Source organism: Hyla sarda, chromosome 6 (assembly GCF_029499605.1).
Source record: "Hyla sarda isolate aHylSar1 chromosome 6, aHylSar1.hap1, whole genome shotgun sequence".
In the NCBI taxonomy this organism is placed as follows: domain Eukaryota; kingdom Metazoa; phylum Chordata; class Amphibia; order Anura; family Hylidae; genus Hyla; species Hyla sarda.
Window position 1 is genome coordinate 136,573,579 of NC_079194.1, and position 24,398 is coordinate 136,597,976.

Sequence of the window (24,398 nt, forward strand, 5' to 3'; positions counted from 1 at the left end):
ACATGATCTGCAGGTTATTTCTATGCTTTATTGGTTTACCCCCTCTTTCCCTCCTGTACCTGTATTAATATATTAGTGTTTTCTCTTCTTGCTTGGCTTGTTTCCTCTATATCCATAACTCTGCACCCTTAGTGCTGGGAGTACGGGATTCCTCTCTGTAGGGAGCTGGCTGCTCAGTACGAGAAGCTGTATGATTACCAGAGCCTGAGCTGGATACTGGTGAGTCCTGTGCACCGTCTGCCCTGTCTCTGCACTTAGGGTTTGTCAGCTATAGGAAAGCTTTATAAATTGTGTGGAGATTGTTGGATGTGTCTAGGAACAACAACTTCAGTAATGCTTTATAAATGATATGTTCATTGGCACCATAGCAGTTATAGGATCTTAACTTTGTGACTTCCACTAAATGAACAGCTATTCTTCGAGGGTGAATGTGTGTGCCCTGTACTCTGTTCTTTAACTTCTTCTTGTCCTTCTACTATATTCTGCAGAAAATGGAGGCCTCTTACTATGATCATATCATAGACCAGCAGAGACTGGAGCCTGAGTTTTTCAGAGTTGGATTTTATGGAAAAAAGTTTCCATTTTTCTTACGGGTAAGTTCCCAATACCCCCAGACATACACATTTGTCATTGTTGACAGGCCTGTCGTTTTTTGAGCTTGAACCCAGCCTTACCCCTTTATTATGTCATTGTTATATCCTCTCCCCACCTTATCATGAGTAATCTTAGATTTTGGTCTGAACCTCACCTGACATGTCCTCCTTGTCTTATTTGCAGAATAAAGAGTTTGTGTGTCGAGGTCACGACTATGAGCGCCTGGAGGCCTTCCAGCAGAGGATGCTGAGCGAGTTCCCACAGGCCATTGCAATGCAACATCTCAACCATCCCGATGACACAATCCTGCAGAGCGACTCTCAATGTATCCTGCATTGTGGTTGTGTATTTGGTGGGATGCTTGTTGTATGAGTGTTACCAAGGACCCGCATCTGTATTTTAAACCATAATGCAACTTTCAACTACAATGTGTGTTTTTATTTAGCATTATCTCTACTCCCTGTCAGTGAATGGAGCATTTATTGTTTATATCAATTGGGTGAAAACATGTCATGCTCTGCTCACACAGCTGGTGAATGTGTTACAATGTATTAGTTTAGGTCTTTGCTTAGTTAGTTACAGTATTGGGGTCCTTGTTACTCCATGATGCTGTTTGTGATGCTTTTTACCTTGACTCTTACACTCAGACCTACAGATATATGCAGTCACTCCTCTACCTGACACTCCAAGAGTATTAAACATGGACCAGGTGCCTGAAAGGATAAAGAGCTTCTACAGAGTAAACAACGTCCGCAGATTTCGGTACGACCGTCCATTCCACCGTGGAACCCGCGACAAGGACAATGAGTTTAAGGTGAGTGATGCTGAATGTTATCACCCTATCTCTACAGATAGGGTGGTTCTTATCTCTCAGAAATTGCTTGCTAAAGCTCTTGCTATGAGCATGAATGAAGTGATCTCTTCTACTTTCCACATGGTCCAGACTGGTTTCATGCCTACTTGCTCCATGTTGATAAATATAAGCCGCCTGCATGAGAACAAATTGGGGACTCTCCGGATATATATATATTTTTTCTCATAGCACTAGACAGTGGTGCCCGTTGTCACCACTATATTTTTGCTAAAGCGATTTAACCTCTTGCAGCACCAATCCATCACTTATAAAAGAGATGCACTTTATGTTGATCATACATTATTATCTCTTGGTGACACAGGCCCTCTCTATGATTGGTGATGTCCCTTATTGATCATATGCACGCTTTTGATATCCAAATCTTTAAGCACTTAAAAAATATATATGGTTTCCATGGTTGAAGGGATTCTACCTAGACCCCTGCCATCTTTCTTGGTACCCTTATCTGCCTCAGCCAGCCATGTGTGTTTCCTTTGATTGCCCCTTGTAGGGCTTTTAGAATAGAGTTTTGTGTGTGTTAGTGGGGGGGAAATGTTCTTTGAATTGTCATTTTGTTTTGTGCATTGCCTTATAAAAGAAAGAAGTGGATAATACCATAAATCTGCAGGTGCTTTTTAGTGTCTGATCCTGTACCTGACTGTCTCATCTCTCTCTTTAGAGTCTGTGGATAGAGCGCAGCACTCTCACATTGTCTCACAGCCTCCCAGGAATCTCCTGCTGGTTTGAAGTACAGAAGCGAGAGCTGGTAAAATATCACTGTAGCCGGGAGGGGGGGTGGGTAGGTGATTTATCAAACATCAGATGTATAGACACTGCATGACACAGTCATATAATAATCGCTGTAGGTGGAGGTCAGCCCCTTGGAGAATGCCCTGCAGGTTCTGGGGAACAAGACTCAGGAACTCAGGGCCCTAATCACACAGTATCAACACCACAATCTCCATGGAAACATCAACCTCCTCAGCATGTGTCTTAATGGAGTCATTGATGCGGCTGTGAACGGAGGAATCACCCGATACCAAGAGGTGAGAGATGATAACTGTGAATTATGCCTATATGTCTCTCTTTCAGTCTCTTTATATTTCCTCTAACCCCCATCTTTTGTCATTGCAATTGCTTTTCCATCACCACCATGCCCGTCTCACTGCCCCACTTTCATCCTCACAGGCATTCTTTGATAAGGATTACATCACACAGCACCCTGAGGATGCAGACAAGATCAGTCAGCTGAAGGAACTCATGCTGGAACAGGTATTTCACCCAGTGCTCATATAATTGCTCATTGTAACATGCAGCTTTCAGGAAGATAATTTATTTATCATCCAGACTTGGTACAGTCCATGTGCAGTTGACTCCAACCTGTGGCTTTCCAACTGTTGGAGAACTACAACTCCCAGTGTGCCATGACAGTCCCAGTGAGGAGCTTGGCAGCTGCAGGTTGGAGTCTACAGATATAATGTATCCACTCCTTACAATTAATAGCAGTCTCGACCCCAAATGTTCAGGCTGCAGAATGCATTCTTGTTTTTGAGTTGGTGTCAATTGTATTATTCTGTAGGATAGCGCTGTGTAATGTACAGGACAGTATCTCTTGGCTTTGATGAGATGATAAGGATTGTGTTTTCTATCTCACAGGTGCATGTCCTGGGAGTGGGTCTGGCAGTACATGAACGTTGTGTCCACCCAGAGATGAGGCCTCTTCACAAGAAGCTGGTTGATCAGTTTCAGGTCATGCGCTCCAGTTTATACCAGGTAAAGAGATGTAAGAATCATATTATAGCTGTAATAATCCTCTGTTATTATAACTGTATTCATGGAGCTCGCTCACCTCTGCACTGTATACAGCTCTGTGGCACTTGAGTAAGATAAACTAGCAAAGGTTTATTGTAAGCCAGCTGTGGATAATGTAGCTGTTTATGCCACATTAAAAATTATAATCATAAAATGTATAACTTATAATGTGACCCTATAATAGACCATTATAACCAGCTTTTGTGTCTGCAGGAGTTTCCCATGCTGGAGAAGATGAATCCAACCTGTGCACCATTACCGCGCAGCAATGTCTTATTATCTCATGGGGCTCTGAATAACGACAGTATGAGGATGCTGCACAGGCACAGGTAACCACAGTGACTGCAGGGGAAGAAGGGACTGCACAGAAGGAAGAGACTACACTCAGTGACTGCAGGGGAAGAAGGGACTGCACAGAAGGAAGAGACTACACTCAGTGACTGCAGGGGAAGAAGGGACTGCACAGAAGGAAGAGACTACACTCAGTGACTGCAGGGGAAGAAGGGACTGCACAGAAGGAAGAGACTACACTCAGTGACTGCAGGGGAAGAAGGGACTGCACAGAAGGAAGAGACTACACTCAGTGACTGCAGGGGAAGAAGGGACTGCACAGAAGGAAGAGACTACACTCAGTGACTGCAGGGGAAGAAGGGACTGCACAGAAGGAAGAGACTACACTCAGTGACTGCAGGGGAAGAAGGGACTGCACAGAAGGAAGAGACTACACTCAGTGACTGCAGGGGAAGAAGGGACTGCACAGGAGAAAGAGACTACACTCAGTGACTGCAGGGGAGGAACAGACTGCACAGAAGGAAGAGACTACACTCAGTGACTGCAGGGGAGGAACAGACTGCACACAGTGACTGCACAGGAGAAAGAGACTACACTCAGTGACTGCAAGGGAAGAAGAGACTGCACACAGTGACTGCACAGAAGGAATAGACTACACTCAGTGACTGCAGGGGAGGAAGAGACTGCACAGAAGGAAGAGACTACACTCAGTGACTGCAGGGGAGGAACAGACTGCACACAGTGACTGCACAGGAGAAAGAGACTACACTCAGTGACTGCAGGGGAGAAACAGACTGCACAGAAGGAAGAGACTACACTCAGTGACTGCAGGGGAGGAACAGACTGCACACAGTGACTGCACAGGAGAAAGAGACTACACTCAGTTACTGCAGGGGAAGAATAGACTGCACAAAAGGAAGAGACTACACTCACTGACTGCAGGGGAGGAACAGACTGCACACAGTGACTGCAGGGGAGGAACAGACTGCACACAGTGACTGCACAGAAGGAAGAGACTACACTCAGTGACTGCAGGGGAAGAATGGACTGCAAACAGTGACTGCACAGAAGGAAGAGACTACACTCACTGACTGCAGGGGAGGAACAGACTGCACACAGTGACTGCACAGAAGGAAGAGACTACACTCAGTGACTGCAGGGGAAGAATGGACTGCACACAGTGACTGCACAGAAGGAAGAGACTACACTCACTGACTGCTGGGGAGGTACAGACTCCACACAGTGACTGCACAGAAGGAAGAGACTACACTCAGTGACTGCAGGGGAAGAAGGGACTGCACAGAAGGAAGAGACTACACTCAGTAACTGCAGGGGAGGAACAGACTGCACACAGTGACTGCACAGGAGAAAGAGACTACACTCAGTGACTGCAGGGGAGGAACAGACTGCACAGAAGGAAGAGACTACACTCAGTGACTGCAGGGGAGGAACAGACTGCACACAGTGACTGCACAGGAGAAAGAGACTACACTCAGTGACTGCAAGGGAAGAAGAGACTGCACACAGTGACTGCACAGAAGGAATAGACTACACTCAGTGACTGCAGGGGAGGAAGAGACTGCACAGAAGGAAGAGACTACACTCAGTGACTGCAGGGGAGGAACAGACTGCACACAGTGACTGCACAGGAGAAAGAGACTACACTCAGTGACTGCAGGGGAGAAACAGACTGCACAGAAGGAAGAGACTACACTCAGTGACTGCAGGGGAGGAACAGACTGCACACAGTGACTGCACAGGAGAAAGAGACTACACTCAGTTACTGCAGGGGAAGAATAGACTGCACAAAAGGAAGAGACTACACTCACTGACTGCAGGGGAGGAACAGACTGCACACAGTGACTGCAGGGGAGGAACAGACTGCACACAGTGACTGCACAGAAGGAAGAGACTACACTCAGTGACTGCAGGGGAAGAATGGACTGCAAACAGTGACTGCACAGAAGGAAGAGACTACACTCACTGACTGCAGGGGAGGAACAGACTGCACACAGTGACTGCACAGAAGGAAGAGACTACACTCAGTGACTGCAGGGGAAGAATGGACTGCACACAGTGACTGCACAGAAGGAAGAGACTACACTCACTGACTGCTGGGGAGGTACAGACTCCACACAGTGACTGCACAGAAGGAAGAGACTACACTCAGTGACTGCAGGGGAAGAAGGGACTGCACAGAAGGAAGAGACTACACTCAGTAACTGCAGGGGAGGAACAGACTGCACACAGTGACTGCACAGGAGAAAGAGACTACACTCAGTGACTGCAGGGGAGGAACAGACTGCACAGAAGGAAGAGACTACACTCAGTGACTGCAGGGGAGGAACAGACTGCACACAGTGACTGCACAGGAGAAAGAGACTACACTCAGTGACTGCAAGGGAAGAAGAGACTGCACACAGTGACTGCACAGAAGGAAGAGACTACACTCAGTGACTGCAGGGGAGGAAGAGACTGCACAGAAGGAAGAGACTACACTCAGTGACTGCAGGGGAGGAACAGACTGCACACAGTGACTGCACAGGAGAAAGAGACTACACTCAGTGACTGCAGGGGAGGAACAGACTGCACAGAAGGAAGAGACTACACTCAGTGACTGCAGGGGAGGAACAGACTGCACACAGTGACTGCACAGGAGAAAGAGACTACACTCAGTTACTGCAGGGGAAGAATAGACTGCACACAGTGACTGCACAGAAGGAAGAGACTACACTCACTGACTGCAGGGGAGGAACACACTGCACACAGTGACTGCAGGGGAGGAACAGACTGCACACAGTGACTGCACAGAAGGAAGAGACTAGACTCAGTGACTTTAGGGGAGGAACAGACTGCACACAGTGACTGCACAGAAGGAAGAGACTACACTCAGTGACTGCAGGGGAAGAATGGACTGCAAACAGTGACTGCACAGAAGGAAGAGACTACACTCACTGACTGCAGGGGAGGAACAGACTGCACACAGTGACTGCACAGAAGGAAGAGACTACACTCACTGACTGCAGGGGAGGTACAGACTCCACACAGTGACTGCACAGAAGGAAGAGACTACACTCAGTGACTGCAGGGGAAGAATGGACTGCACACAGTGACTGCACAGAAAGAAGAGACTACACTCACTGACTGCAGGGGAGGTACAGACTCCACACAGTGACTGCACAGAAGGAAGAGACTACACTCAGTGACTGCAGGGGAAGAATAGACTACACTCAGTGACTGCAGGGGAAGAATAGACTACACTCAGTGACTGCAGGGGAAGAATGGACTGCACAGAAGGAAGAGACTACACTCACTGACTGCAGGGGAGGAACAGACTGCACACAGTGACTGCAGGGGAGGAACAGACTGCACACAGTGACTGCACAGAAGGAAGAGACTACACTCAGTGACTGCAGGGGAAGAATGGACTGCACACAGTGACTGCACAGAAGGAAGAGACTGAACTCACTGACTGCAGGGGAGGAACAGACTGCACACAGTGACTGCACAGAGGGAAGAGACTACACTCAGTGACTGCAGGGGAAGAATGGACTGCACACAGTGACTACACAGAAGGAAGAGACTACACTCACTGACTGCAGGGGAGGAACAGACAGCACACAGTGACTGCACAGAAGGAAGAGGCTACACTCAGTGACTGCAGGGGAAGAATAGACTGCACACAGTGACTGCACAGAAGGAAGAGACTACACTCACTGACTGCAGGGGAGGAACAGACTGCACACAGTGACTGCACAGAAGGAAGAGACTACACTTAGTGACTGCAGGGGAGGAACAGACTGCACACAGTGACTGCACAGAAGGAAGAGACTGGACTCAGTGACTGCAGGGGAGGAACAGACTGCACACAGTGACTGCACAGAAGGAAGAGACTACACTCAGTGACTGCAGGGGAAGAATGGACTGCACACAGTGACTGCACAGAAGGAAGAGACTACACTCAGTGACTGCAGGGGAGGAACAGACTGCACACAGTGACTGCACAGAAGGAAGAGACTACACTCAGTGACTGCAGGGGAAGAATGGACTGCACACAGTGACTGCACAGAAGGAAGAGACTGAACTCACTGACTGCAGGGGAGGAACAGACTGCACACAGTGACTGCACAGAAGGAAGAGACTACACTCAGTGACTGCAGGGGAGGAACAGACTGCACACAGTGACTGCACAGAAGGAAGAGACTACACTCACTGACTGCAGGGGAGGAACAGACTGCACACAGTGACTGCACAAAAGGAAGAGACTACACTCAGTGACTGCAGGGGAGGAACAGACTGCACACAGTGACTGCACAGAAGGAAGAGACTACACTCACTGACTGCAGGGGAGGAACAGACTGCACACAGTGACTGCACAGAAGGAAGAGACTACACTCAGTGACTGCAGGGGAGGAACAGACTGCACACAGTGACTGCACAGAAGGAAGAGACTACACTCACTGACTGCAGGGGAGGAACAGACTGCACACAGTGACTGCACAAAAGGAAGAGACTACACTCAGTGACTGCAGGGGAGGAACAGACTGCACACAGTGACTGCACAGAAGGAAGAGACTACACTCACTGACTGCAGGGGAGGAACAGACTGCACACAGTGACTGCACAGAAGGAAGAGACTACACTCAGTGACTGCAGGGGAGGAACAGACTGCACACAGTGACTGCACAAAAGGAAGAGACTACACTCAGTGACTGCAGGGGAGGAACAGACTGCACAGAGTGACTGCTCAGAAGAAGGAGACTGCACACACTGAAGGCAGATGAGGAAGTGACTGCATGCAATGACTACTTAGAAGAGAGACAGTACACAGTAACTCTTCAGGGAGGAGAAACTGCACACTACATAATTATATCATGACCCCTAATCAGATATTAGACACTGTAATGTCTAATGTGTCATGTTTCTTCAGCCCTCTAGTTGTCCTGAGTTCAGTCCGTCATTCCTCATCGTCTCTCTCTTCACACGCCTCCAGTGACACTGGAACCACACCCACTGCTGTGGACAGTGAGACGGAGGATCCATACAGCATGCAGGTGATTGTCCTGTGCAGCGATCAATAAGCGATCCCCTAATCAGTATGTAACTATGAATCTCTGGTTTATTACAGATGCTGCTACCACACTCCCTACACGCTGGATCCATCACAAATGTTTCTGCATTATCTTCATCGTACACAAGCCCCTCCTCCTCCAGCCTCAGCTCCACCCACTCTGCTCCATCACAGCTCATCAATTCTGCACCCTCCAGCACACGAGGTAAATTCATGGATGTGTCTGTAGAAAGGGCATCCTGTCGCCCGACATCACCGACACACCGTAAAGCATGCTCATCCGCATCATATCAGATATGAGGTTTGTTATTTTCCTCCAGGTTCCCCCTCCCTTCCAGATAAATACAGACATTCCCGTGACTTGGTAATGCTGCTTCCTGCTCCACGGGACCGGCCCAGTAGCGCCATGTACCAGACAGGCACAGAGAGTGGACAGGTAAGGGTTAACACCATTAGACATTACTGTATTACATACATCTAGATATATTATTGTGTGTTCTAGGATTCATCCCTTCTCATCCTGATTTACATCGTTCAATCGCATGCAGAGGTTTATTCACAGTTCTGTTTTTCTGTTAGCTGTTACATTTCAGCACTTTATACCTTCCTTCATTCACCTTCTAGATTAGAGGTTGTACTGTGTTTGCTTTGGTGTAGTGCATTGTGGGAGTTGGAGTGTTTATAACAGACAATTGCGTTTCGCGACAAAATTTTGGCGCAAAGAAGTTCACATCAGATCTTCAAGGTTTACACTAGTCACACTAGTTTTGCAAAAGTGGGCATGTCTATGTAAATTTCATGTTTTTACAAGATATTTTCAAAGGGGTGAGAGTCCATTTTACATCAAAAATTTCACACCAGTTTTTTGCTAGTGTAGAAATCACAGAAATGGAAAATGTGTTATTTAATCAATGATTGAAAAATAATTATTATTGTAAAATGTTATTTAAAAAAAAAATCTTTTTTTTTTCATGGTCACTGATTCTGAACTCACATTTAAGCCCTAGAAATGTTTTATTTACCGTATATACTTGAGTATAAGCCAACCCGAATATAAGCCGAGGCCCCTAATTTCACCCCAAATACCCAGGAAAAGATATTGACTCGACTATAAGCCTATGGTGGGAAATACATCATCCCCCATGTCATCATTCCCCCCCCCACCGTCATCATCCAGACCCCCGTCATTAACACCCCCGTCATCATCACCCTGTCATCATCACCCTGCCATCATCACCCTGTCATTTTCACCCCCGTCATCATAACCCCGTCATCATCACCCTGTCATCATCCCCCTCGTCATCACCCCCCCCCTTCATCATCACCACCTGTCAATCCCTTCATCTGTGGTCTTCAACCTGCGGACCTCCAGATGTTGCAAAACTACAACTCCCTATGGCTGTCCGGCCATGCTGGGAGTTTTAGTTTTGAAACATCTGGAAGTCCGCAGGTTGAAGACCACTGCGGCCTTCGTCATCATCCAAACCCCCCTTTAGTTTTCTACTCACCTCCCCTCGGTGGGAAGGAAGGATGAGCTGGTCCTGGCCATCTATGCTGCAGGCTGTCCATCTTCACCGGGAGGCCCTCTTCTCCGGGCCGGCCCTGGACTAGTGACGTTGCCTTGACAACGACGCACAGGGATGTTCATGCGCAGGGACGTCTGCTGCGCACGGACGTCCCTGTGCGTCGTCGTCAAGGCAACGTCACTATGCCGGGGCTGGCCCGGAGCGGAGAAGAGGGCCTCCCGGTGAAAATGGACAGCCCGGAACGGCTAACCCTCCCCACCGGACGGTCCCTGCAGCATAGATGGCCCGGACCAGCTCACCCTTCCTTCCCACTGAGGGGAGGTGAGTAGAAAACTTAAGGGGGGGGGTCTGGATGATGACGAAGGCCGCAGTGGTCTTCAACCTGCGGACCTCCAGATGTTTCAAAACTACAACTCCCAGCAGCCATCGACTGTCCGGGCATGCTGGAAGTTGTAGTTTTGCAACATCTGGAGGTCCGCAGGTTGAAGACCACTGAGAAGGGATTGACAGGCGGAGAGTTCACTCGAGTATAAGCCTAGGGGGGCGTTTTCAGCATGAAAAATCGTGCTGAAAAACTCGGCTTATACTCAAGTATATACGATATACAGTTATCGCTTGTCTGGGCACTAGTAATCATGGAATATTACATGAGATGCTTCCGGCAGAATTTTCCGGGATGTAAAATTTGGCACAAAAATCAGCAATTTTGGCACCAAACCCGGCACTTTTGGCGCAAAAAAATCAAATATGGCACCAAGAAAAACAAATTGGGTGCCAAATTAGACAATTTGGGGCGTGAAAAAAAAAGTTGCACGAAAATGAACTCCTATTTTCATATTTTCAATTCAACTCTAGATTCCTTTGAAAATGTGAGAATAAAAAAAGAAAGTGTTCTTAATATCGTTGGAACAGAAATGATAGTAGTTTTTGAATATCTCCCCCAATGTTTATATCTAATCTAGTATTAAAAAATAAATTAATCAATAAATAGGAAGAAAAAAACACAGCATCTCCCAAAATGCAATACAGTAGTGTGATTGGTAGGACCTTTGGTATTGGCTGTGTTTTCTTTTACATTTCTTTCTTTTCTCTCTTTGCTGGTGGTCTTTCAGCGCTGCGTCTACCCCAAAGCACTGTTCCAGCAGGTCCTTGGACCATGCAAGCCCTGCAGTGACCCCAATCTCTCTGTAGCGGAAAAAGGTGAAGATCTTACTCACCATACACATTGTAAACCAGAGAGAATGAGGAATTATAAACTGAACTTACATTCGCTTATATCCTATTAGTTATGTGACTGCACAAATATTACACAGTGGGAGAGGTTTCATGATAAGTGGGAGGAGGTATAATGTGGTTGTCACATAAACCAATGGGAGAATTTATATGTACAATAATGTCTTTCTTCCTTTATATTATAAGGGTATACAGCTGCAAGTGTGTGCATTGCATTTCCTACCCTTGCCTTCATCTCTAACTCTAACTTTTCTGACTACTTGTGCTTCCTGATCTCCTGGACTTGTCATTACTGCCTCCTTTGGTCATTCTGATGCACAGTCCTGGCAGCTCCCAGCAGTTGGAGTTTGGACAGTGGAACCAGGGAGTCTCTTCCATTCCTCACTTCCCATGTTGGGAGTGTCCTGACACCAACAGGGACCACCAGAGGCCTGACACAAGGTATGTACAGCAAGAAGATCGTACAGGATAAGTAATGTCTTTATATACACAATGCTTGTCACATATGATGTCCCATACAAATGTATTTCTAGGAGCAAAAAATTCATTAACTGAATAGAATGTAAGGCTCAGTATACAGTAGACTCACTATCACAATAACTTCAGTAATTGTATATACAACTCAGTCTAGTGACCTCTAGATATCCTAACGCTATTATAAAAGGTCAGAAAGTGCAAATGTATAGCAAGTTTTCCTACCACTTATATGTTTCACTGTTTTAAGAGTAGATATACTGTAGTAAAAGAGTAAATACAATTTACAGGATATACATACACTCAGGGGTCAAGTCCTGGGAAAGAAGTGTGGGAACTCAGCCAAGATTTCCACTCATGGGTTGGTCCTGCTAATAGGAATGGTGTTCCTGCTGTGGAAAAAGTGCAGGAACTCAGTTCTCACACGTTCCTGCAGGACTTGAGCCCTGCTTACATTGTATTCAGCCGCATGTCAGGTTGGAGGACCTGACCCAAAGGTTTAGGCTGGGTTCACACTGTGGAATTTCTGGGCAGAATTTCTGCCGGAGATCGAGCCGGCGGTGCTAGGACCAGGCGGACTGCATTGCTGCTCCCATAGACTGCAATGCATTTCTGGGTGGATCTTTTGGGAGATCTGCTCAGAAATGCATTGCTATCTATGGGGACGGCAATGTAGTCCGCACAGTCCTAGTGCCGCCGGTTTGATCTCCGGCAGAAATTCTGCCCAGAAATTCCACAGTGTGAACCTAGCCTTATTGTACCAAATGGATACCTTAATATTTCATTGTATACCACTATTGTTCATGTGTAAATGTGTGTAGTAAATGCAATTTAACATTTCAAAATAACTCATCTCTTTAGAGACACAAAGTCTCTCACATAAGTGAGTCCTCCCCTCACATATTTGTAAATATTGTATTATATCTTTTCATGTGAGGACTGAGGAAATTACACTCTGCTACAATGTAAAGTAGTGAGTACAGAGCCTGTATAACAGTCTTCTCGAAATAACTCAACACATAGCCATTAATGTCTAAACCTTGGCAACTAAAGTTAGTACACCCCAAAATGGAAATGTCTAAATTGGGCCCAAAGGGCCAATATTTTTGGGGGCCACTATTATTTTCCGGCACTGTCTTAAAGGAGTAGTCCAGTCTTGAAAAACGTATTCCTTATCCCAGATCCTCTGCAATCTCCCGTACGGGGCCCTGGCTCTCCGACCAGATAGCGTGTGTCGACCGCCGCCCCCTCAATACAGCGCTATGGCAGAGCTGGAGATTGCCGAAGGCAGCACTCCTGCTCTGACATAGAGTTGTATTGAGGGGGAGTGTCAACTTTGTGCGGTAGTCGACATGCCTCCTTCCCACGGACTGCCGGGGCCCTGTACGGGTTGATCTCGGGGGGTCCCAACAGCCAGACCCCCCTGCGATCTAAAACTTATCCCCTATCCTTAGATTGGACTACTCCTTTCAAGATTGGACTGCTCCTTTAAGCCTCTTGGGCATGGAGTTCACCAGAGTTTCACAAGTTGCCACTCTCAGCATCTTTAGGCAGTGGTCATATTGGAGGTGTGTTTGGGGTTGTTATCATGTTGGAATACAGCCCTGCAGCCCAGTCTCTGAAGGGAGCAGATCATGCTCTGCTTCAGGATGTCACAGTACATGTTGACATTCATTGTTCCCTTAATGAACTATAGCCCCCCAGTGCCAGCAGCACTCATGCACCCCCAGACCTTGACAATTTCCTGTGTCAAAATGGACTGTGTCCTTAAGGGGTTAAACTAGGAATTTTGAGTATGAATCCAGGTTTTGGATTGGTGGCGCTGATACAGTTTAGGTGAGCGGTGGGGGGGGTGTAATTGGGATTTTTTGAAACATTAATCTTTTTAGTTCAGACAGATAGTGATTCTTTTAAATACGCCCTCAACGCAAGTCATGTGCCCGCTTAGGGAACATGAGTCTTGACAATGCCACCAATAGAATGTTAAAGATTCATTCCAAAAGATAAATTTAACATTTAAAAGTGTGATCAGGGTGATCCTCCATCAATGCTAGGACTGGCCCTCACTGTCAGTGCTTCCTCTTCTCCGTCGCGACAAGCAGGAAGTGCCGTTTAGACAATCAGTGGATGAGGCAGGTCACAACCCAGTTGGCTAATGGGGAGAATGATTTTACTATTCGGCTGAAAATTTGCACAATTTTAGGATTGAGGACATAGAAACAAAAAGAAAACCAGCATCCTATTAAGGCTGCAAACTGAAATAATAAAAATAGATTTTTTCAGATTGGCCTCAGGTTCTCTTTAATATGTATCTTTTTGTTTCTTTGCAGGCCAATACTCTCTACACTTTGACGCATTTCACCCCTCTGTGGGGGATGGAGGTCCAGTGTTACCCAGCAGATCCTTACGCAAGGTACTACTTTCGCTAGCTTTGCTGAATGATTTCGAAACCTGCACTGTTATTGAGGATTAGATCTCCCATTTACTCTTTCTTATTTCTATGGCTGTGTCAGTGTCAATCTATTCATTAACCAAAAGCTCAGGGTGAATTTGATTTGCCTAGGTAGCAGGGGTTATACAGTTCATTGTACTGTGTTGCAACACAGCTTATTATTCATAATCACTTTTGTATCTGTGTACATCCTGTCTCTACAGAGCCCTCTGCACACAATTCCGGCCTCACCCACCAGCCCCCAGTCTTGTCTTGATGGCAGTAACTCTCCGCTCTCAGGGAGCGCCAGCAGTGGAGTTTCTTCCTTGAGTGAAGGCACCTTCCCAGGCTGCTCTGATGTGACTCCCAGCACAGACTCCCGAACTGAGGATCAGCAGAGCGGATGTTTCCAACACTACCCCCCTGTGCGGTACAGTCTGTCTGACCCCAATGGGCTGGAAGCTTCCAAGGTACAACCTTGTCGAAGCCACTCTGCCCCCACAGGCGTCACTCCACCCCGATCACCCATTGGTGAGCACGATGAGGGAAGTGCAGAGCATGACCGGCTACGGAGGACCAGGAGGAACTGCCACATGGCCAAAGAACAGGCGGCACGGGTCGGATGGGATCACAACATGAGCAAACCGTAGTCATGGACTGAATCAGAGTAGTCTGAGGGGCAAGAGGAGGGAGGTCTGTGTGGAGCGTGCATGGGTCAGGAGGGTAAGGTGTGGCCAGGTGTTTGCATATGTGGAAAAGGAGAAAGGTCATTGCATCCTAAGCTGTATATGGAGGATAAGTGGTCATTGAGTAAAAGAGCAGCTAGTGTCTAGGGGAGGGGTCAGTGTGTGTATGCCTATGTATTCGGGGTACAATAAGCAGTCACTGTTTGGAGTAGACTGCTTTTGAGGGTCCATTTCATTGCGTGAGCTGTTGAGGTTAGTGTGATTTTGCCTGTGTATCAAGAGTATCAGGGTGGTGTATGGGTGAGAGATCACTGTATGGAGATTGTTTAGGGGTTCAGTGTCCTTATAAGTGAGAATGACTTTTATGTGCCTAAGTCTGTGTATTCGCTGTCAGGAGATCAGTAAGCACTATTTTTTTGGGATCCTGCATTGATGATGATGATGATGAATGAGCACCTCTGCTCCTGTTGCCCCTGACCTCCTTCTAGTCATCTCTGTTATTTCCAGCTTGTCTCTTGCTCCCATCCCAGACTCTGGGAACATTCTGGCCTGTCTGCCCTGTCACCACTTGGTGATCCCCGCCCCTGGGTTTCACCTCTTGATGTCTATGAGGGTAACGAGGAATAGTAACCCTGCACCTGCACCGTCATCATCAGACGGGATTAGGCGCACCCTCGTTATTTGTCTTCATATTGTAGGCCTCCAGCGGTGCTGTGTTATGTCTTTGATGCTCCGCTTCATGCAGGGTGTGTGTTTGTATATACGGTGTCCGCATGTCCCTCGCACACCCCGTGCCGTCTGGTTTATGTGTAAATACGATTCACTGTTTCTGTTGTGATATTTTTTTCCTTCAGATGGTTGTTATATGAAAATAAAGTTTACCACCCTGAAGAAGTCTGCCTGAGATTACTGGATATATGAGCACATTAAACATGAAATTACATTCATATGTAAAATATACACTCCACTTTATTAGGTACCCCTTGCTAGTGCGGGGTTTGACCCCCTTTTGCCTTGAATACTGCCTTAATTTCTCAGGGCATACTTTCTACAAGGTGCTGGAAACATTCTTCAGAGATTTTGATCCATATGGACATGATGACATCACACAGTTGCTGCAGAATTTTCGGCTGCACATCCATGATACGGATCTCCTGTTCCACTACATCTCAAAGGTGCTCTATTGGATTGAGATCTGGTGACTGTGGAAGCCATTTGAGTACAGTAAATGAATTGTCATGTTCAAGAAATCAGTTTGAGATGAGGTGTGCCTTGTTATATGATGCATTATCCTGCTGGAAGTAGCCTTCAGAAGACGGGTACACTGCGGTCATAACAGGATGGACATGGTCAGCTACAATACTCTTGTAGGCTGTTGTGTTTAAACAATGCTCACTTGGTACTAATAACCTGAACTACTGATACAAGGTAGTATAGATCTATGCTTTTAATGTTGGTAATGCCAAATTCTGTCCCTGCCATCTGAATGCTGCAGCTGAAATCGAGACTAATCAGACCAGGCTATTGTCTTCCATTTTCCAATTTTGGTGAGCCTGTGCGAATTGTAGACTCAGTTTCCTGTTCTAAGCTGACCAGAGTATATGCACAGAATAAAAAAAGAAACAGGACGGTGCTCTAGATGCATCTCATCTATGGTAGACAGCTGTACAGGTGCAGTGTGTAGCGTTGGGCGTCAGGCACAACACTGCCTTGGGCATGCATAAAATTTGGATGTTCGTCAGATGTCCCGATGGTCCAGGGCGGTCCTGCTGGCAGCCTTGTAACCTCCCGCAGGTCAGGGTTTGATGGGGGCATATGTCACAAATCTGTGATGGGTGATAGGCGCAGCACTCCACGGAGCACCCGGGAAAGCTGGGTTACTTGATCGCCATGAATCGGGATATAAGAAATCAACAGGATTCATTCTGCTGTTCATGTAGAGTTCTAACGTTACATAGTTAGTAGGGTCGAAAAAAAGTTCATCCAGGGAATTGAAGGGTAGGGGTGTGGTGGGATATTGGGGGAAGGGATGGCATTTTATATTTCTGCATAAGCATTAATGTTATTTCGTTCCAGGAATGTATCTAACCCTGTTTTAAATGTATTAATTGTTCCTGCTGTGACCAGTTCCTGATGTAGACTGTTCCATAAGTTCACAGTTCTTATGGTAAAGAAGGCGTGTCGCCCCTTGAGACTAAACCCTTACTTCTCCAAACGGAGGGAGTGCCCGCTTGTCCTTTGAGGTGGCTTAACCTGGAACAGTTTTTCTCCATATGTTTTGTATGGGCCATTAATATATTTATATACGTTTATCATATCCCCCCTTAAACGTCTCTTAAGACTAAACAATTGTAACTCCTTTAATCGCTCCTCATAGCTAAGATGTTCCATGCCCCATATTAGTTTAGTCGCGCGTCTCTGCACCCTTTCCAGCAACACAGTGTCCCTTTTATGGACTGGTGACCAAAACTGAACAGCATATTCCAGGTGAGGCCGTACCAATGCTTTATAAAGGGGGAGTATTATGTCCCTGTCCCTCGAGTCCATGCCTCTTTTGATACATGACAATATCCTGCTGGCCTTAGAAGCAGCAGCCTGACATTGCATGCTATTCTGTAGTCTGTGATCTACAAGTACACCCAGATCCTTCTCTACCAGTGACTCTGCCAGTTTAATCCCCCCTAAGACATACGATGCATGAATGTTATTAGTACCCAGATGCATAACTTTACATTTATCCACATTGAACCTCATTTGCCAAGTGGATGCCCAGACACTTAGTCTATCCAAGTCATCTTGTAACCTATACACATCCTCTATAGACTGTACCGTGCTACAAAGCTTGGTGTCATCTGCAAAGATAAAAACAGAGCTGTTAATGCCATCCTCTATATCATTGATAAATAAATTAAACAACAGCGGTCCCAGTACTGAACCTTGGGGTACACCACTAATAACCGGGGACCAATCAGAGTACTTTATTAGATAGCTTCCCCACTCTCCAGTTTCAAGCACCTGATAGTTGCCCAATACCGGAGAGCGTAGAAGCTATCTAATAAAGTTGCAACCCTGGATCAGGAACCCAACATCAGGACACATCCTATTGATTTCTTCTATCCCGATACATGCCAATCAAGTAACCCAGCTTTCCCGAGTGGTCTGTGGAGGGCTCCTCCTATCACCCAGCTCGGTTTTATTAGCTAATCAGAAGGGGCACCCAGTATGGGCTGTAGCTCATCTGCTTCAAGGTTCGATGTGTTGTGCATTCAGAGGTATTTTGCAAACCTTGGTTGTAACGAGTGGTTACTTATGTCACTGTTGCCTTTATGTTATCTTGAATCAGTCTGCCCATTCTCCTCTGACATAAACAAGGCATCCACATAAACTGCTGTTCACTGAATATTTTCTTGTTTTTGGACCATTCTCTGTAAACCCTAAGATGGTTGTGGGCGAAAATCCCATTAGATCAGCAGTTTCTGAAATACTCAGACCAGCCCTGCTGGCACCAACAACCATTCAACATTTAAAGTCACTTACACCTTTTTGTCCACATTTGCTCTGTTTGAACTTCAGCAAGTTGTCTTCACCACATCTACATGTCTAAATACATTGAGATACTGCCATGTGATTGGCTGATTAGCTATCTGTGTGTATAACATGACATCTTGTAATAATGATACAGTGAGTAAAATATGTATTGATCACCTACAAAAAGGTCTCATTGCCAAGGTGTCACATAAGACACGTCATGATGGGTAAAAGCAAAGAGATGTCTCAAGACCATCACAACCTAATTGTTGCAAAACATAACAAAGGTTTTGGTTATAGGCGCATTTCTAAGCTTCTATGTTCCAGTGAGCACTCCTGTGGCCATAAAGTGAAAGTGGAAAGACAATCATTTTACCATAAATTTGCCTCAACCTGGTGCCTCTCGCAAGATTTCAAAGGAGTGAAATCATTGTGACAGAACAGCAGAAGACTGAAAAGAGTAATGCTCTCCGCCTCCGCCATGTTGAAGTTTGGTTAAAGTTTGCTGAACAACATTTGAAAAAGTCAGTGAAATACTGGGAGAATATAGTGTGGTCAAATTAGTGCAAAACTGAACCATGTATGAAGGAGAAAGGGCACTACACATCACCATAAAACACTATGCCAATAGTAAAATTTGGAGGTGGGAACATCATGTTGTGGGGCTGCTTTTCAGCAAATTTTACAGGGAAAGTTCACATAATTAAAGAAAGGATAAATGGGAAAATTTACCAAGACATTCTTGACAAAGATGAAACAAGCGTGGACATTTCAACACGACAATATCCCAAACACACAGCCAAGGAAACTCAAATTGTTTCAAAGAAAGAAAATATAGCTGTTATAATGGCCCAGCAAATCACCTGACTAGAAAATCTATGGAAGGAACTGAAGATCATGATTCATAGAATAGGCTGCTGCTGGACACTTCCGCACAGGACTCTGCCGACCTGAGCTGCTTGCTGGGGGTGATTGCTGGCTCTGTCCTGCTGCCATCTGTGCTTGGTTTCTCTCCTCCTGCCTCCCCCCTATGCTCCCCAGCCCCTCAGGACCTGCCTCTCCCTGGGACCGTTAGCTCATCCTGGGCTGCTCTATTTACAGGTGCTACACCTGCCTCAGAGGCACCCTCTCCTCCTGGGTGCTTTCCCCCTGGCTCTCTGTCCACCTCCTCTCCTGGGCCCCCACGTGTGGCCCGCACTGACTGGACTGCTGCTACAGCCCTACCCTCTGTGACAGTGGACGGCCACCCCCTGGGACTAATATATTGCTCCACTGTGCTTCCCCTAAGCCGCAGCGGATCATGTCTGCTCCCAAACACTCTGTTGGTGCCCCCAGGACTGTATCATTGCTGGGCCCCCCTTCCACCTCGGGGGCCTCGCACCCCGCTGCCATCCACCCTGTCTGGGACACAGAGCTGGACTCTGAACTGAACTGTTCTGGGGTCCCAGTCTCCTCCCGACGCCTCCAGATCTCAGCCAACTGCTTTCCCAAATTCCCACCAAGGACGATATTAAATCCCTTATTGCAGAGGTCAAGGATGCCTGTCGGGAAGAAATCTCCGTCCTCCGCCAAGACCTTCAGCATGTTTCCAGTTTGCTCTCCAAGCACGACATGATGGATGCTCTGCTGTGTTGCGGTCTTTTGCTGATGTGCCAGAATTTTGTGCTCCCCTGGACCTCCAGTTCCCGCAATTCACTGATTAGGGTCTGACTCCCCACCTCCCCCTCTACCCACAGTATGGCAGCCTGTCTGAGGGAAACACCATAGGGCAGGCCGGATTCTCCGTGCACCGAGCTCCAGTGATTCCAGACCAGACCCCCCCAGAACTCTCCCTTGGGACTTTCGTATTGGGTCCACTGTTAAGCTGTGGGACTTTGATTATTGTTTCTCCTCACTTTTGTTATGCAATCATCTAATTTTCCTCTCCTTTTATTAGTTAGCCTTCTTGGTATCCTATTGGATACAGCTGGCCTGGCCTCTGGGCGGGACTCATGTTCCTAGAGTAGTCGCCTTTGGAGCATATTTCCACTTCCCCCTTGAGGCCAAGACAAAGTCAGCAATATTATTGTTCTATTTTCTTATTATTATTTTATATATTATATTGTACTTCCATGATCTCCCCTCTGGCTCTTGAGCCATTGGTTCATTCATGGTTCTATTACCCTATTGTCCCCTTCCTTGTGTTCCAATTTGCATGTCTTTTGTCCCCTCTTCTTGTCTTTTGTTCTACTGAGACCTTTCTTTGTTGGTTTCTCTTGTCCGTTACTTTTCTTTCCAGGCCCGAATGGCTGTTGCTGGGGCTCCCTAGTACTTCCTCTTTTCCCCTGACATCTCGAGTTCTCTCGAGTGAGTACCCTACCACATTTGCACCTCCACACCCACATGCCCTCTCAAAGTGTGTCTCCTTGAATGTGAAGGGCCTGAATTCCCCGACTAAGCGGTGTCTGCTGCAGAGGGAGTTGGTGGCTCTGAAGGCTGACGGTTTTTATCTTCAGGAGACGCACTTTGACAAGACAGGCTCCTTCCACTTCCTACACCACCTGTACCCTCAGGTGTACTCAGCCTCAACAGACAGGAAGGTAGCGTGGGTGGCTATCTTAATTTCCAGATCCTGTCCTCTTCAGGTCTCTTCTTCCTATGCAGACCCATTGGGCAGGTTTGTTATTGTTTCTGGGACACTTGGGGGGTAAACAATTACTCCTTTGTAATATCTACACTCCTAATACCTCACAGATCCCCTTTTTGTGATGGGTCTTTTCTCGCTTACATAACTACTCCTCTTCTGCCTGGCTCTTGGGGGGGGATTTTAACTTAGTTTTTTCCCCTTCTGTTGATCGTCACTCGACGGTGGGCGCGTCGCCTTCCCCTTTTCAGTTGCGCCTATCTACACTTTTTCGACGACAGATACACTCTGCGGCCCTTTATGATTATGATCTTTGGCGGATTAACCACCCCTCTGATCGCTGTTTTACCTTTTATTCTCACCCTCACAAACTCCACACCCGCATTGACAATTTTTTCGGTAACCTTCCTATGGTCCACATGCTCTCTGCCTCTCTTGAGTCTATCTCTTGGTCCGATCAATGACTCTCTTATTAAAACTCCCTCTTCCCGGGACTCGATCCAGGCGAGCATAAAAATCTACTTTGCCGATAATGAGGGCTCTGTGTCCTCAACGGCGGTCTTGTGGGAAGCCCCCAAGGCGGTTGTTCGTGGCCACTGCATTTCTTTGGGCTCTAGATTGAAACGTAACGCCTTGGCTTGCTCCCCAGAACTTAGGGCTCTGATAACTTGCTTAGAAACTCTCCTCCTGTCCTCCCCTTCCCTTTCGGTGCTGAGGCGTCTGGTTGCGGCTCAATCCCAATTAAGCGACTTGGCCCTACAAGGTGGAGCGCCAATAGCTATATGCTAAGCAACATTTTTACGAGAAGGGCAATAAAGCTCACACTATGCTGTTGTCACGATGCCGGCTGGCAGGAGGTGGATACTCTGTGCCAGAGAGGGATTGGCGTGGACCGTGCTAGTGGACCGGTTCTAAGTCACTACTGGTGTTCACCAGAGCCCGCCGCAAAGCGGGATGGTCTTGCTGCGGCGGTAGTAACCAGGTCGTATCCACTAGCAACGGCTCAACCACTCTGACTGCTGAAGATAGGCGCGGTACAAGGGAGTAGACAAAAGCAAGGTCGGACGTAGCAGAAGGTCGGGGCAGGCAGCAAGGATCGTAGTCAGGGGCAACGGCAGGAGGTCTGGAACACAGGCTAGGAACACACAAGGGAACGCTTTCACTAGGCACAAGGGCAACAAGATCCGGCGAGGGAGTGCAGGGGAAGTGAGGTATACATAGGGAGTGCACAGGTGAACACACTAATTAGAACCACTGCGCCAATCAGCGGCGCAGTGGCCCTTTAAATCGCAGAGACCCGGCGCGCGCGCGCCCTAGGGAGCGGGGCCGCGCGCGCCGGGACAGGACCGACGGAGAGCGAGTCAGGTACAGGAGCCGGGGTGCGCATCGCGAGCGGGCGCCACCCGCATCGCGAATCGCATCCCGGCTGGAGGCGGTATCGCAGCGCACCCGGTCAGTGGATCTGACCGGGGCGCTGCAGTAGCGAGAGTGTAGCGAGCGCTCCGGGGAGGAGCGGGGACCCGGAGCGCTCGGCGTAACAGTACCCCCCCCCCCCCCCTTGGGTCTCCCCCTCTTCTTTGAGCCTGAGAACCTGAGGACCAGACTTTTATCTAGGATATTGTCCTCAGGTTCCCAGGATCTCTCTTCAGGGCCACAGCCCTCCCAGTCAACCAAAAAAAAGGTTTTCCCTCTGACCTTTTTGGAGGCCAGAATCTCCTCTACAGGAAAGATGTCCGAAGAACCGGAGACAGGAGTGGGAGAAATAAGTTTAGGAGAGAAACGGTTGATGATGAGTGGTTTAAGAAGAGAGACATGAAAGGCATTAGGAATACGAAGAGAAGGAGGAAGAAGAAGTTTGTAAGAGACAGGATTAATCTGGCACAAAACTTTGAAAGGACCAAGATAGCGTGGTCCCAATTTGTAGCTGGGAACACGGAAGCGGACATATTTAGCGGAGAGCCATACCTTGTCTCCGGGAGAAAAAATGGGGGGAGCTCTTCTTTTCTTATCAGCAAACTTCTTCATGCGTGATGAAGCCTGTAAGAGAGAATTTTGGGTCTCTTTCCATATGGTGGAAAGATCACGAGTTATTTCATCCACAGCGGGCAAACCAGAGGGCAAGGGAGTAGGGAGGGGGGGAAGAGGGTGACGGCCGTACACCACGAAAAATGGGGATTTGGAAGAAGATTCAGAGACTCTGAAGTTGTACGAGAATTCGGCCCATGGTAGAAGATCTGCCCAGTCATCCTGGCGGGAGGAAACAAAATGCCGTAAATAATCACCCAGGACCTGGTTAATTCTTTCTACTTGCCCATTGGATTGAGGATGATAAGCAGAAGAAAAGTTTAATTTGATCTTGAGTTGTTTACAGAGAGCCCTCCAGAATTTTGACACGAATTGGACGCCTCTATCCGAGACGATCTGCGTGGGCAACCCGTGAAGACGAAAAATGTGTACAAAAAATTGTTTTGCCAACTGAGGCGCTGAAGGAAGACCAGGAAGAGGAATAAAATGTGCCATCTTGGAAAATCGATCAACGACCACCCAAACAACAGTGTTGCCACGGGATGGGGGTAAGTCTGTAATAAAGTCCATACCAATCAGAGACCAAGGCTGTTCGGGGACAGGCAGAGGATGAAGGAGACCAGCAGGCTTCTGGCGAGGAGTCTTATCCCGGGCACAGATAGTGCAGGCCCGCACAAAATCAACAACATCCGTCTCCAGAGTCGGCCACCAATAGAAACGAGAGATGAGTTGCAAGGATTTCTTGATGCCCGCATGGCCTGCGAGATGGGAGGAGTGACCCCATTTGAGGATTCCGAGGCGTTGGCGTGGAGAGACAAAGGTCTTCCCTGGAGGAGTTTGCCTGATGGAGGCTGGAGAGGTGGAGATCAGGCAGTCAGGAGGAATGATGTGTTGCGGAGAGAGCTCTACTTCCGAGGCATCCGAGGAACGAGAGAGAGCATCGGCCCTAATGTTCTTTTCGGCAGGGCGAAAGTGAATTTCAAAATTAAACCGGGCAAAGAACAGAGACCACCTGGCCTGGCGAGGGTTCAGCCGTTGGGCAGACTGGAGATAGGAGAGATTCTTGTGATCGGTGTAAATAATAACTGGAAATTTTGATCCCTCCAGCAGATGCCTCCATTCCTCAAGTGCTAATTTAATGGCCAGTAGCTCTCGATCCCCGATGGAGTAGTTCCTCTCCGCCGGAGAGAAGGTCCTAGAAAAAAAACCACAAGTAACAGCATGCCCAGAAGAATTTTTTTGTAGAAGAAC

The 24,398-nt window shown here is 47.4% G+C and overlaps 1 protein-coding gene across 4 annotated transcripts in view; it reads left to right on the forward strand.

Annotated features, from left to right (window-relative positions):
* DOCK3 (dedicator of cytokinesis 3) overlaps window positions 1-15,886 on the forward strand; it is a 258,008-nt gene extending 242,122 nt beyond the window's left edge. For 2 of the 4 annotated variants that reach the window (XM_056525156.1, XM_056525157.1), the window contains 16 exons: window positions 133-219; window positions 489-593; window positions 778-919; window positions 1,242-1,408; window positions 2,127-2,213; window positions 2,314-2,493; window positions 2,636-2,719; window positions 3,104-3,220; window positions 3,473-3,588; window positions 8,481-8,604; window positions 8,679-8,826; window positions 8,942-9,056; window positions 11,247-11,347; window positions 11,702-11,821; window positions 14,185-14,267; window positions 14,510-15,885. In XM_056525156.1, the coding sequence (XP_056381131.1) occupies window positions 133-219; window positions 489-593; window positions 778-919; window positions 1,242-1,408; window positions 2,127-2,213; window positions 2,314-2,493; window positions 2,636-2,719; window positions 3,104-3,220; window positions 3,473-3,588; window positions 8,481-8,604; window positions 8,679-8,826; window positions 8,942-9,056; window positions 11,247-11,347; window positions 11,702-11,821; window positions 14,185-14,267; window positions 14,510-14,935 (2,202 nt within the window). In that variant the 3' untranslated portion in view covers window positions 14,936-15,885. Of the gene's footprint in view, window positions 1-132; window positions 220-488; window positions 594-777; window positions 920-1,241; window positions 1,409-2,126; window positions 2,214-2,313; window positions 2,494-2,635; window positions 2,720-3,103; window positions 3,221-3,472; window positions 3,589-8,480; window positions 8,605-8,678; window positions 8,827-8,941; window positions 9,058-11,246; window positions 11,348-11,701; window positions 11,822-14,184; window positions 14,268-14,509 lie in introns of all 4 variants that reach the window. The other 2 variants (XM_056525154.1, XM_056525155.1) reach the window with 2 other exon arrangements.
* Window positions 15,887-24,398: the final 8,512 nt, after the last annotated feature.